Source organism: Gasterosteus aculeatus, chromosome 7, assembly GCF_964276395.1.
Source record: "Gasterosteus aculeatus chromosome 7, fGasAcu3.hap1.1, whole genome shotgun sequence".
Classification (NCBI taxonomy): Eukaryota; Metazoa; Chordata; class Actinopteri; order Perciformes; family Gasterosteidae; genus Gasterosteus; species Gasterosteus aculeatus.
In genome coordinates, this window is record NC_135694.1 from 13,405,648 (window position 1) to 13,420,080 (window position 14,433).

At 42.4% G+C, this 14,433-nt stretch overlaps 1 protein-coding gene across 2 annotated transcripts; it reads left to right on the forward strand.

The window, feature by feature from the left end:
- The first annotated feature begins 28 nt into the window (after positions 1-28).
- On the forward strand, positions 29-13,833 carry arsj (arylsulfatase family, member J). 2 transcript variants are annotated; one of them, XM_040182733.2, is made up of 2 exons: positions 29-856; positions 11,886-13,833. In XM_040182733.2, exons 1-2 carry the CDS (start codon positions 546-548, stop codon positions 13,270-13,272), a joined length of 1,698 nt encoding a protein of 565 aa, XP_040038667.1. In that variant the 5' UTR covers positions 29-545; the 3' UTR covers positions 13,273-13,833. The 2 variants fall into 2 exon arrangements, with proteins under 2 accessions (XP_040038667.1, XP_040038668.1); XM_040182734.2 differs by lacking the exon at positions 29-856 and adding an exon at positions 985-9,296.
- The last annotated feature ends 600 nt before the right edge of the window (positions 13,834-14,433 follow it).

Genomic DNA, 14,433 nt, shown 5'->3' on the forward strand with positions numbered 1-14,433 from the left:
TAGAGAATCACTCTCCGGCCTTACCTCGAACTAAACCCTGGAGGTAGAGCTTTTCCTGCTTCTCGTGAACGCATCGTGACTCACGGGCTCCCGTGGCGGCTGTTGGGCGCTGCAATGAGCGGAGGACCTTTACATGGACGCGCCTCCTTAGAGACCCACTCCTCGGCCCGCTCTGCGCTCGGAAGTAGCAGTGTGACAGGATGGAGGAACTCCGCTGTGAACTCCCCGCCCCGGCTGCTTCTGTGTTCACTGCTTTTTTACAGCGTCGGCCATTCTTTTGAGTGTTGCGTTTTTGAGATTGGAGTACTTTGAAACAGCTGCTGTTCAGGACGTGTATTCGGTTTACACTTGGGTTAATAGATGTTTTTCCCACCCAACGCGAGGCTGTCAGTGGAATGTGAGGCGGAGAGAAGGTCTGAACTCGATGCCAACCCCAGCTCCAAGTGCTGCTGCCCTCGCTGACCATGTGCGACACTTTGCGCGCCGCTCACACCGACCTGCTGACCGACAGTAACCGCGCCTAGACGTCTTAATCGGGCTGAATCATGTTGATCGTGTGGGTGCCAGTTAGTTTATTCCTCAGTTTCATAGTTTCTCAGACGTGGAGCGTTCAAATGTCGTGGGATAACTGGGACTCTAAACTGCGCAACCGAGAAAACGACTTTGATAAACCGAGCTCCCAGCCGCACATCGTGTTCATCCTGGTAGATGATCAAGGCTTCCGGGATGTCGGGTACCACGGCTCCGAGATCAAAACTCCGACACTGGACCGGCTGGCAGCGCAGGGCGTTAAACTGGAGAATTACTATGTGCAGCCGCTCTGCAGTCCTTCCAGGAGCCAACTCATGACTGGCAGGTATAGCACTCTTGTTCCCTATTTCTGATCCCGTAGTATGGCGTTTAACGGATATAATAACCGATAAATGGAGTCCAGGCAGCCTGCCATGGATCTGTTAGAGGGTGGATGTGGAAACCCCAGTCAGCTGTAGGAGTACATCACCAGTCTCCCAGGGAAGTTTTATGTGATAATCAGAATTGAATTATATATGTCATGATCTCTGCTTGTGTCAGTACATTTTAATGGTGCATGTAAGAGTGAGATGACTGCATGGTCAAGGTTAACCATACCAATTTGATAAATTTCACCTTCATAATAAAATAACCTAAGATACACCTGTGTCTGGTCAACAGTTAGATGCAAATGAAAAAATGTCAAGAATGAAGGAATGTTTAATTTTTACAACATGTCATCCGTGACATGTCTTTTTTAATCCCCAACTCTGCAGTCCAAAAACGATTTACAGTTTATTACAGCTTGGATCTATGGCTCAGACCATCAATTCTATAGATTGGGATGACATACCATCAGAGCAGTGCTCCCTCAGGAGTATTTGTTTGCATGCTGCACTGCTGTCTCTACTTATCTTTTCCCGGCTTGAAAAAGGTGGAGGACATTGTGATGTGCTGCTCATGATTGACTTGAATGAATTAGCTATCATGCATGTGATTGCTTAGTCGGTCATATCCGGGGCAGTATTAAACAGATCCTAAGCGTCTTGTCCTGAAATCGATGTATTGTACAATGTATAGGCTCAGTGGACTCACATACTTTGGAAACCTCTGATCCACCCAAAGTTAATAAGTCACCTTTGATTTCAGATGTTTTATAAAACTGATCTTTACATTTGTCCAAGTGAAGGGGCAGAAACGTTGCCTTAGCAACCACTAAAGGATTTTTGTTGGCGCATTAGAAAGCTGATTAACATGTACAGTATCATGGAGGGTGAACAGTGGTCTGGCTTTGTTGTTTGCTTATAATTGTATGTTTCTGTAACGGTTACTGGTACCGGTGCACGAGGGAACCCAACAGCACGACTCCGACAACGATGAGAGAGACCGGTAGTAGGGCTGCAACTAATGATTATTTTGATAATCGATTAATCGTTCGATTATTTCCTTGATTAATCGATGAATCAGATAAAAAAAAAAACAGCATTAAAAAAACAGCCTTAAAAAGCTTTAATTTCCAACCCTTTATTCTGAAACAGAACTGCAAATTCACATTGCAAAAATACCTCGAAGTACAGGTTGCTCCTTGAACATAATAATTTATAAAAAAATGTAAATAATGTAAAAACAGGATTTGTTTTAACGTCAGAACTTCTCTATACTACACTCAAACACACCCCCATGTTCACTTGAAGCTTATTCATTAAATTATTACCATCATTTTACTGCAAGTTAAGTAAATGTATATACCCCATCCAAGTACAGCTAAACAACCAAGTGCTATGAGATGAATTTAAAATGCCATTTGTAAATAAATGCATTAGAGGCTTCTTCGTTAGCCGCGCTGGTTTAATGGATCACCGTCTCCCTTTACAGGCATAACATCAACTACCGTATAACCCACAGTATATGCGCAAGCGCACTCGACTACCGTATATGACAGCATTAAAGAGTACGACACACACAAATATACAGTGCATCCGGAAAGTATTCACAGCGCTTCACTTTTTTCACATTGTTATGTTACAGCCTTATTCCAAAATGGATTAAATTCATTATTTTACTCAACATTATACACACAACAACCCATAATGACAAATTAAAAACTGTTTTTTGCAAATCTGTTAAAAATATAGAACGAAAACATAACGTGTACATAAGTATTCACAGGCTTTGCTCAATACTTTGTTGAAGCACCTTTGGCAGCAATTACAGCCTCAAGTCTTCTTTGGTATGATTCCACAAGCGTGGCACACCTATTTCTGGGCAGTTTCTCCCATTCTTCTTTACAGAACCTCTCAAGTTCCATCAGGTTGGATGGCGAGCGCCGGTGCACAGCCAATTTCAGATCTCTCCAGAGATGTTCAAGCGGGTTCAAGTCAGGGCTCTGGCTGGGCCACTCAAGGACATTCACAGAGTTGTCCCGAAGCCGCTCCTTTGTTATCTTGGCTGCGTGCTTCGGGTCTTTGTCCTGTTGGAAGATGAACCGTCGCCCCAGTCTGAGGTCCATAGCGCTTTGGAGCATGTTTCAGGTAGTGTTGTTACCTCCAACCCTCCTGCTTCGAAGCTTGTGTCGAAATATGAACCAGTGCAAGGCAAAGCAAATGTATCGGCGCTTGGTTTGTTCGCTGCTGATCACGTGATCAGTGACGTCCGAAGCTTCGTTCCGGGGCACAGTCACGTGACCGCTTCAATTTGATTCAATGGGCTCGAAACAGGGTTCGGGCTGGTCGGTTTGATACAGTCAAATCAGTGTTGTTACGAGTAGTAGTAGCAAAGAGCAAATTTACAATGGAACCTGTGGCAAAGAGGTCGCTCCGAGATGTGGGAGCACTTCAATTTGATTTCCTCTAACACGGTTGGCAATAGGCAGGCAAAGTGTCATTTGTATTGTGTAATTATGGATGTTTATTTTTATTGTGGAGACCACCCAATATTTGGCTGAGCCAAACATTCCACGGAGTGAAGATAATAAAATATTGGGTCAAACAAACATGTGTACCCACATCTATTTGTATTAGCACGTAATCTTTTGAGCATTCCCGCCTCATCCGTGCCGTGTGAGCGCCTTTTTTCTAAGGCAGGGGAAATAGTATCTACAAAAAAGAAACCGACTCAACCCCAATACTGTGAAGAAAATTTAGTTTCTCAAAATCAATAATAATTTCATGCCCCATCCCATGTGTCCACAAGCACCTCAATATCCTGTCATAAGAAACCTGTCCAAAAGCACAATCACTGCCCCACTGACCTTTCCTCTGTAAATCACTTCCCGCATTCAAACAATTCACATAAGTCCCTATGACTGGCATGAACTACACATGCAGTAGGAAGCACTTGCTGGTATTTTTCCTCCCGCTGAAAAACATCCCCACAGCATGATGCTGCCACCACCATGCTTCACTGTAGAGATGGTATTGGCCAGGTGATGAGCAGTGCCTGGTTTCCTCCAGACATGACGCTTGGCATTCAGGCCAAAGAGTTCAATCTTTGTTTCATCAGACCAGAGAATTTTGTTTCTCATAGTCAGAGTCCTTCAGGTGCTTTTTTTGCAAACTCCAGGCGGGCTGTCATGTGCTTTTTTACGGAGGAGTGGCTTCTGTCTGGCCACTCTACCAAACAGGCCTGATTTGTGGAGTGCCGCAGAGATGGTTGTCCTTCTGGAAGGTTCTCCTCTCTTCATAGAACAACGCTGGAGCCCTGTCAGAGTGACCATCGGGTTCCTGGTCACCTCCCTGACTAAGGCCCTTTGCACCCGATCGTATGGCTGGGCGGCCAACTCTAGGAAGAGTCCTGGTGGTTCCAACCTTCTTCCATTTCCGGATGACGGAGGCCACTGTGCTCATTGGGACTTTCAATGCTGCAGAAATCTTTCTGTACCCTTCGCCAGATCTGTGCCTCGATACAATTCTGTCTCGGCGGTCTACAGATAATTCCTTGGCTTGGCTTATGCTCTGATATGTCAACTGTGATACCTTATATAGACAGGTGTGTGCCTTTCTCAATCATGTCCAATCAACTGAATTTAGCACAGGTGGACTCCAATCAAGTTGTAGAAACTCAAGGATGATTAGTGGAAACAGGATGCACCTGAGCTAAATTTTGAGTGTCATGGCAAAGGCTGTGAATACTTATGTACAGGTTATGTTTTCGTTCTTTATTTTTAACAGATTTGAAAAAATTTGCAAAAAACAGTTTTCACTTTGTCATTATGGGTTGTTGTGTGTAGAATGTTGAGGACAATAATGAATTTAATCAATTTTGAAATAAGGCTGTAACATAACAAAATGTGGAAAAAGTGAAGCGCCGTGAATACTTTCCAGATGCACTGTATTTGTCAACAATAAACAAAATGGGACAAAGCACGAAATATTTACAAGACAACAAATTGAAAAATGAATGGTCCAAAAGAGGCGAGTAAATAAAAACGTGTTTTAGTCTTGCTAACTGCTTTACTGCTGTTATTAGCGAGCTAACGCTAGCTTGATCAGCTGGATGACGAGTAAACAGCAGTGGAGGCTCCTTACGTTCCTCACTTCAAAACGGGACAATGTGGTGCTCCCATGCCAGGCGCTTTTATTTTTTATTTTTGCTCAGTGCTGAGAGAACTAACTAACTGAGAGAAAACGCTGTAAAATAGTGATGTTTGATACCACTGATTTCCTTTGCGATCCGATACTAAGTAAAATTCAGGCTGGTATTGGCGATACCGATTCAATATCGATTGTAAGAGCCGATTTATGATGTATGTATCGGTTTGATGGGCGGGTCAGCCTATATAGGGTAGGAACCTTTGGGGGCTCGGGAGGTGTTTCCAGCCGGTATAGGAAAAACAGTTATTGACCGCTGGGTAGTGTCATGTTACACTCTGGGTGGATATATGTAAAACGTGTGATGAGAAGAATAAGTTGGCAAATAAATTGACTCGTTTGCATCTTAACACAACGGCAACAGGACTCTCATTCATCCCTCCATGAGACAACGGCAGTGCCTCAGTGACTTAAAGCATTGGCTTAGCTTCTACGCCAATACTTTGTGCAAATACACCTAATGTGCCTGGTAAATCTAAAAAAAAGTAGTGTATTTCATCAGTCACATATTTAGCTATTTATTTTAAACTTAAAAAAACAGAAAAACCAGAGTGTTTGAAAAAGGTGTTTCCATCACTAAAAAAAGATAAGTAAAATAATAAAACCATTAAAATAAATGAGAATAATAAACAAAAATAGACCTACTATGAAAATGAAAGCTTGCATCTTAATTCACGTTGGATGAACATGTTAACATGAAAACACTTCAACAAAAGCATCCAACATTGACACTTTCCATCATTCCATCAAGTTTTTGTTAAGGAAAAATAGCATATTTACTGTCTTTCCCTTAAGTCTGTTCTGTTTTTTGCTCAGAACCTCTCCTCCTGCCTTTGAAAAGACTCTCTGCCAGTACAGAAGTGGCAGTAATTCCCAGGTATCTGACTGCTAATTTGCTCAGGGCTGGGAAGGTTTGGTCATGTTCTTTCCACCAAACCAGTGCATCCCTGTCTCTGGCAATCACATTTTCTTCTGAGTACCGACGTACTTCAATGAGCACATCACTGGTAGCTGACCGGTGATGTTGTCCTCACAAAACCTGCATGTCAAAATCAGTTCATATGTCTCCTTTTGATGCAGGACTCTTGTTTGGCTCTGAGGTAGAAGGCCCTGACGTAGAAGCCCATGAGGTAGAGCTTAGCTTGGGGCTAAACTGGGGGCTGCCTGTCCTGTCTGATAGACTTCCTGTATTTCAGAAAGGAGACGCTTTTTTATTACCTTCACATTGTCTTTGTCTCGAAAACCAAGATGTTTAAACCTAAGAAGAAATGTACTGGCAGATAGACAGTAAATGCTCTCAATACCCCTGATTTCATCTCATTTAATCACAATGTATTCCTCCCTAAAAGGCAGAGGGCTGTGTTCACAGATTCCTTTTGCTCACAGAGCCTCTCCAGCATGTAAAAAACTGAATTGCAGCGAGTAGCTACTGACTGGATTAGCTTGTGCTCTGCCACTTTCAACTGTTGCTGAATTGCCCTGAGCTTCTCCGTGGCCTGTGTGCTGTGGGGAAAAAAGGACACGATGGCACTGCATTTTTCCAGCACTTTCACCACTTCCGGGACAGTTTTTAAACTGTCCTTTACAATCAAATTCAGCGTATGTGCAAAACATGGATGGTGCCTCATCTAGCCTTGTGCACTGCAAAAACCATGTTTGCACCATTGTTGACATGTTATGCCTCTGTGGACACTGAAGTCCACATATCAGTGGGAAGTACAACACTAGAAGCATTTAGCAAAGATGCCACTACTTTGCCTTTGCATTCATCAAACATTTCTACAAGATGAGTTTCTTTCTTCCTGGGAGTCTATATTTTGGGTCAAGAGCTCTCGCAAATCCTTGGAAACCCTGGTCTTCCACTATGGACAGAGGCTGGAGATCCTTCACAATCATCTCTCCCAGGCATCTTGTGAGTGTTGCTGCTCTTGGGGACTCATCTTTAAACGATTTAAAATCACAGGACAAAATTAACAAGGGGGTTACTAAATCTGTACTCAAATCCTAATCTTATTCAGTTTCAACTATGTGTGTATGCATGTATGATTCTCCAAATAGCCTAGAATAAAGGGATACAAACACTTTCTGTTATAATTGTGGGTGACTCAAGAATCGCCAGTAAAATATTTATTTAAATAGATGCCACAATATTTGCACAAGTTTGTCAATACCAACATTTTAAAATATTTATTTAACAAGTAAAGCAAATTAGACTCATTGTAAATAATAAAAAATATATAGATAAAAGTTTTTTTTTTAACCATCTTTTCCAGGAGGGCTGTCAAAATTGCTCAAAAAGGACGTTTGAATATTTGCTTTGAAAAAAGACTTGGTTGTGCATTAGGTGCGTCAATAACAGGACACATTTATAAAACGAGACATAACTACTTGTATAGGTAATTTCTTTAAGTTTAAACCTATTTTTATTTATTTATTTTTTAACATTTGAATATTAATTTTTACTATTCGAATTTAGAATATTCGTTGACAGCCCTATTTTCCAGTAGGCTATATATTTGTCTAAGTTCACCATGGCGGTTTTATTGCAGTTATCCTGTATTATTTAATGACACCTAGTCTATGTAATCCACTTTAAATGATCAATATTTTAGGAAACCTTACCTGAATAAATCTAGGCTTTATATGTGAGATTATCTCAGTGATACACATATTAGGCTATTACTTCAAGCTGAACTCATGCAGCTATTTGTTCATAACCATATTTATTACAACAGCAACAGTGCTTAGCGGCGCTTAAAGATCCCCATTTTTTCTCTGTACCTGGGTAATGTCTGCCTGCAGCACCGAAGGACTCCGCCAGAGATGTCTGCCTTGCCCTGACATAACCTGCTGCTGCTCTTCTGTCCGCCTCTGCGCAAATGTCTCATAAAAGGACGTTTGAATATTTGCTTTGAAAAAAGACTTGGTTGTGCATTAGGTGCGTCAATAACAGGACAAATTTATAAAACGAGACATAACTACTTGTATAGGTAATTTCTTTAAGTTTAAACCTATTTTTATTTATTTATTTTTTAACATTTGAATATTAATTTTTACTATTCGAATTTAGAATATTCGTTGACAGCCCTATTTTCCAGTAGGCTATATATTTGTCTAAGTTCACCATGGCGGTTTTATTGCAGTTATCCTGTATTATTTAATGACACCTAGTCTATGTAATCCACTTTAAATGATCAATATTTTAGGAAACCTTACCTGAATAAATCTAGGCTTTATATGTGAGATTATCTCAGTGATACACATATTAGGCTATTACTTCAAGCTGAACTCATGCAGCTATTTGTTCATAACCATATTTATTACAACAGCAACAGTGCTTAGCGGCGCTTAAAGATCCCCATTTTTTCTCTGTACCTGGGTAATGTCTGCCTGCAGCACCGAAGGACTCCGCCAGAGATGTCTGCCTTGCCCTGACATAACCTGCTGCTGCTCTTCTGTCCGCCTCTGCGCAAATGTCTCATATTCAGTGTTGTGGTGTGGTTGGTTGTGTTGACACAACTTTTTTCGACCTTGGCTCGCTCAGTGGAAAATGTTCTGGGCTGGAGGGAAAAATGCATTGAACATCGTGTCAGAAATGCTCTGCAAAAGGATGGCTCACCGGCATAAGACTCTGGAACTGGTAGGCGGGGTTCTGACTGGGAGAGGCCGTCTGGTGGTGTGGGGGGAGCGGCTGGCGCGGGGGGCGAAGAGAGTCCTTTGAAAAGTTGGACTTGCTGGGTGAGTTCAGACACCTGCGCCAGCAAAGCCTGTACAGCTTGCCCTGTGTCGTTCAGGTGTCTCTCTTGAGCCTCCATGCGGTTGAGGCTGCTATTCAGGAATGCCTCCCTAGAGAACGAGGCTCACTCGCTGCTTCTCTTGCTTGGTCAGATCGTTCTGTCATGATCATAAAGACGCGGAAGCAGATATGCGAGTGAAAACAAAGTTTATTATGTCAGAGTCAATAATTGCAGTCCCCAAGCTCCCGAGATCCTCCTGGTGGTGGGTGGCGCATGGACGGGGTGGTCAGCCCGTGGCCCGGGGAGAGGGATGATGATGAGCCCAGAGGTAGAGAGATCCGGCGACATCGAACTCAGAAACACAGGAACACGATACGAAGCACGAGACTGGAACGCTGCCAGGAACACGACACACTCGGGAGACATCAAACAACGATCTGACAATGAGAGGAGGGACACGGTGAGAGTCTTATAAGCTGGCACGCAAAGTGTGATCAGCTGTCCCGTTGATTACGCTGGGCCGCTGACTCCGCCCACTTCACACACACCCACATAACACAACAAACACACGAGACAAGGAGAGGGCGCTGGATTCATGAACCGTGACAATCCCACAACTCAAATTCGCAGGCATCTGTAACGTTAAAATACTGCAGGTAATACTCCAGGTCATAATACAGGTAACAGCAGAGACAAGCAGAACAACCGAGCAACGCCGCAGACGTCGAGCATCAGCTTCACTCTCAGGCGTAATTTCAAATGTGACTGCACACAATTCTCATTGGCCAGTATTCTGATTGACTGTCAGATTGCCCAATTGTGTTCAAAGCAACATAGTGAGACAGCCAATAGCTTTAAGGTTGTTGTTTAAAGTGGTAACACAGCAAAAGGAGAAGATGACTTGTTTTACAATAAATAAAATAAATGTGTGCATTAGTTGTATGTGTTGGCTGTTAAATTGTATATATCCTTTTTTAAAAGGTGTTTGAATTAAATTATTTTACCTTAATTTTACATTTTTTGCCAGTTTTTACTTTTACAGTGTAATGTCTTGGCTCAGGAACTATGTGTGCAGTCGTCTCATGTTGCTCCTCTAAAAGATGTATAACGTATCTGTACTGTACTTCAAAAAAAAAAGTGTTAACATAAATAAACAGCCAGCCAAACTCCTTTTCAAGAGCGTGCTTGCTCCTTTTAATATCCACATACCATTTTGGTAACGTTGAATCAGTAAAAACTAGAAACGAGAATACAAAACATCTTAATCAACTGAAATATAGAAACTTAACAAAGTTACTATTCTACATCAATCCTACATTCAACAGATAATGAACATAAACACTTACAGCCATTGCTTTTCTGGGGAATTTAGAGAAAGGATTGATGTAGATTGTATATAAATGCTACACGGCTACGATTACGCCCTCTGCCGTTTACCCTCAACTTCCTACTACTACGCAGGATTTTAGAACGTGCAACATTTTACAAACGGCGCCTTTACAAACGGCCCTTTTACAATAACACCTCAAATAGAGGCACATTTCATTTTGAAATGCGGTCCGCATGACCGCAGTGGAGGGGGGTTCACGGGCGCGGAACGTCGCGCAACCCCCCCTTGACCAGACCATCGGCAACGATTTGGCCGCGACGGTGAAGGCGGGGGGGGGGGGGGCACGGACCGTAATTATTGTAATGTTCAGTCGTCAAGTCTTAAATGTTAAATGTAGACTCTACATTTAACATTTACATTTGGATTTAACATTTACATTCATATTTAACATTTAGATATAACATTTAACATTTAGATTTAACATTTACATTTAGATATAACATTTAACATTTACATTATTTAACAACTTTGTTACTGCCAAACATTATCCTTGGAAAAGTTATTGCATGAATGTACATGAATTTCTCTCTAAATGTTTGAAAAAGTGACATGTGAATATTGTCGTGCTTTTTTGTTCATATGATAATGCTAAATGTGGAAAAACTGCGCAGGATTTTAGAACGTGCAACATTTTACAAACGGCGCCCCATATTTAGAAAACATTTGCTCATGTATGTTAACGAATTTTTCCACTGATCTGTGATAGAAATGCAACTTCTATTCCAAACATTCTATTCCATAACATTCCATGTTTAGAAAATATTGCAGAATTTATGTATTTTCCTTTTCAGATATGGGGGAAAGACGCATAGGGAATAAGTCTGTCAGATACCCTCTTGCAACAATATCGCTTTGAACCAGAAGCAGACCCTGAACAAGAAGAGGCACTCGAAAAAGTTTGAGAATTTAGGGTTCAACAGGATGTATATGAAGGATTTGGCAAACAGCTTATTCTAATTCTAGCCGGGACATGGTCTTCATATATGAAATTAATCCAGTGTTTCCCCAACCATTTTATGGTACCGGCACCGCTGTCCATTTACAATTATCCACTCATCTCTGCACACAGGAAAGTTCGGTCCCGATGTGCACACAGCAGACGCGTGCGTGCATACACAGCGGCTAGAGAGTGTGCATTAAAAAATGACAGTGTCGCATACGTACAGGGGATGTGGTGGGTGTGGGTGAATATGGTGGAGGGAGGGCCAAGGTGATGTAAGGGAGACTCGCACTTTGTCTGCTGACGTCGGAAAATCACGGAACTGCTTTCTGTTTTTCATTTTTTAAAATTCATTACAGGAAGCTGTTTTTTCCAGCATTTGGGGGTTTGTAGACATGCAAGGCAGCCACATTAACGTACAGAAAACATTCAAAGTGGAATTTTCATGATATGTTATGTGACAAGTATACATGCAGAAGTTCTTGTACTAATTTTTTGCTAATACATTCATGAATTACCTACATTTTGGACAAAGTTTTTGGGGGATGTATCACAACCCTGGCTCAAACAGCACATCCATGCAGCAGGTTCTATTACCAAATATTGTTTAATATTTTTTCAGACTAAACCTACTCAACGTTTTACTCTGCTAAAAAGTTGCATATTTATTTAAAACAGTTAATATTTCTGACTGGCTAATATGTATTTTTATTTTGTAGATATCAGATCCACACTGGCCTTCAGCACTCCATCATTCGAGCTACCCAGCCCAATTGCCTGCCCCTGGAAAATGTCACCCTGCCCCAAAAGCTCAAGCAAGCCGGATACTCCACCCACATGGTGGGCAAATGGCACCTGGGCTTCTACAAGCGCCGGTGCCTGCCCACCCAGCGTGGCTTCGACACTTTCTTCGGATCCCTACTAGGAAGCGGGGACTACTACAGTCACTATAAATGTGAAGGACCCGGTATGTGTGGCTATGATTTGTATGAAGGAGAAGAGGCAGCTTGGGAACAGGACCGCGGCTTGTACTCAACCATGATGTTTACTCAAAAAGCTATCAGCATCCTAGCTGATCACAACCCTCGCGTACAACCCTTGTTTCTCTACTTAGCCTTTCAGGCGGTTCATTCCCCACTGCAAGTTCCTGCCCGCTACCTTGAGCGCTACAAGGGCATTCCAAACTTGCATCGTCGAAAATATGCCGCTATGGTGTCCTGCCTAGACGAAGCTATCCACAACCTCACGTTAGCGCTAAAACGCTACGGTTATTATGACAACACAGTTATAGTCTACTCCTCAGATAACGGAGGCCAGCCATTAGCAGGTGGAAGCAACTGGCCCTTGAGGGGGAGTAAGGCCACCTACTGGGAAGGGGGGATTCGGGCGGTTGGCTTTGTTCACAGCCCCCTGTTGGTAAACAAAGGCACAAAATGTCGATCATTGGTCCACATCACTGATTGGTTCCCTACACTGGTGACCCTGGGCGAAGGGACTTTGGACGAAGACCTAAATCTGGACGGGTACGATGTCTGGGAGGCTATCAGTGAAGGCCGTCCATCTCCTCGCCAAGATATTCTTCACAATATTGACCCAATCTACATCAAAGCCAAAAACGGTTCGTGGAAGGCCGGGTATGGCTTATGGAACACTGCCATCCGGGCTGCGCTACGGGTGGGCCACTGGAAGCTCTTGACGGGTGTTCCCGGTTACAGTGACTGGGTGCCCCCACAGACCTTCTCCATACAGCGGCTAACCAACCGCTGGCATAAGGAGCTTGTCCATTGGGGCCGAGGTAAATCCATCTGGCTGTTCAATATCACAGCCGACCCTTATGAGAGAGTAGACTTGTCCCAGCGGTACCCTCACATAGTGAAGGAGATGCTCATACGCCTAGCACAGTACAACAAGACTGCAGTTCCAGTGCGGTACCCAGCTAAAGACCTGCACTCCAACCCTCAGTACAATGGGGGTGTGTGGGGACCCTGGTACAAAGAGGGGCAGGAGAAGGATGAGAGATACAATAACTTGTTGACCAACCATCTTGGAAAAAGTAGGTGGAAAATAAAATCAAAGAGCAGAAAGATAAAAAGGAAGGAAGAGTAGTAGCCTACCCAATTCGTTGAAGGCTTTTCTCAGGGACTGACACTTCCTGTTTCAGGATTGTCCTCTAAAACAGTCTAACTCAAGTTAGTTTTAACTAGACTCCACTATATGCAAAACAGTGGGCCTTTTGAAATGCCTCAAAAGAAGAAAAAAAAGATCTTATTTAAACACTGTTCTCATGTACAGACACAACTTAGACCTCATATATTTGTTAATACTATGGGAATTTGTAGAAGATTTTCTAGATTGTTGCATGCTTGAACTTGTCACCTTTTGTCAACTTTTGAATGTCCCCTAGATTCATGTTTCACAAAGTAGAAAATAAAAATTCACCTTGACAGTCGCCATAAATTGTGGTGACAGAAATAAAATGAGGCCTAGTTCTTTTATGTTTTGGATTAGAATAAAGCAGTATCGTGGAAACGGATGTGACTTGACTTGATGTATGTAATCTGTCAAAACTTTAGAGTAAAATATTTAGTTCCCTCTTTTAGATAATGTTGTCTGGCACCACTGAATGTAAGACAAGCTAACTAAATAAAAGCCACAAAAAGCCACAAATCTCTTCCAGCAGTCTTTTTGCTGAGTCTGGTTTGCATTTTATTACAGTCGGGTATCATGTATTCTGACGACAATAAGTGCAATAACTAGTTTTAACATCTTTTTCATATTAAGATGTGTAAATCAAATATAGTAAATAGAAACATGACTGAAAACCTAAAAATGACCTCCAAACGACTCATGGCATAATCTACCGTATGCTGTGAAATAGAATTATTGACATTGGAGTGAACATTAGCGTTGCCAAGCACCTGTGTAAAGTCCCCCAACTCCCAAGCTCAAAACGTTGATTTGCAACTTCATGAGTTTGGGAAGTAGATGCTTCGGTGTATTTTATTGTCCAATTAGACATTAATTTACTCAACAATGTTTTGTTCCCTGATGTATAGTTGACTAAAATGTAATGTATTTTTAGTTAGGGGGGGGGGGGGGGGGGCTTTCCCATAGTTGCACTGCACATCCCTCCTATTCACACTAACTGGGATCCCCCTGCCTTTTCCCTGTACTTAGAGCCAAGAAATGACCTCAGCCCATTCAGGCACTGACTCATCTTTCACTGCGAAATTGGTTAACAGTTCATGCTGATGTGAAGAGGGGAGC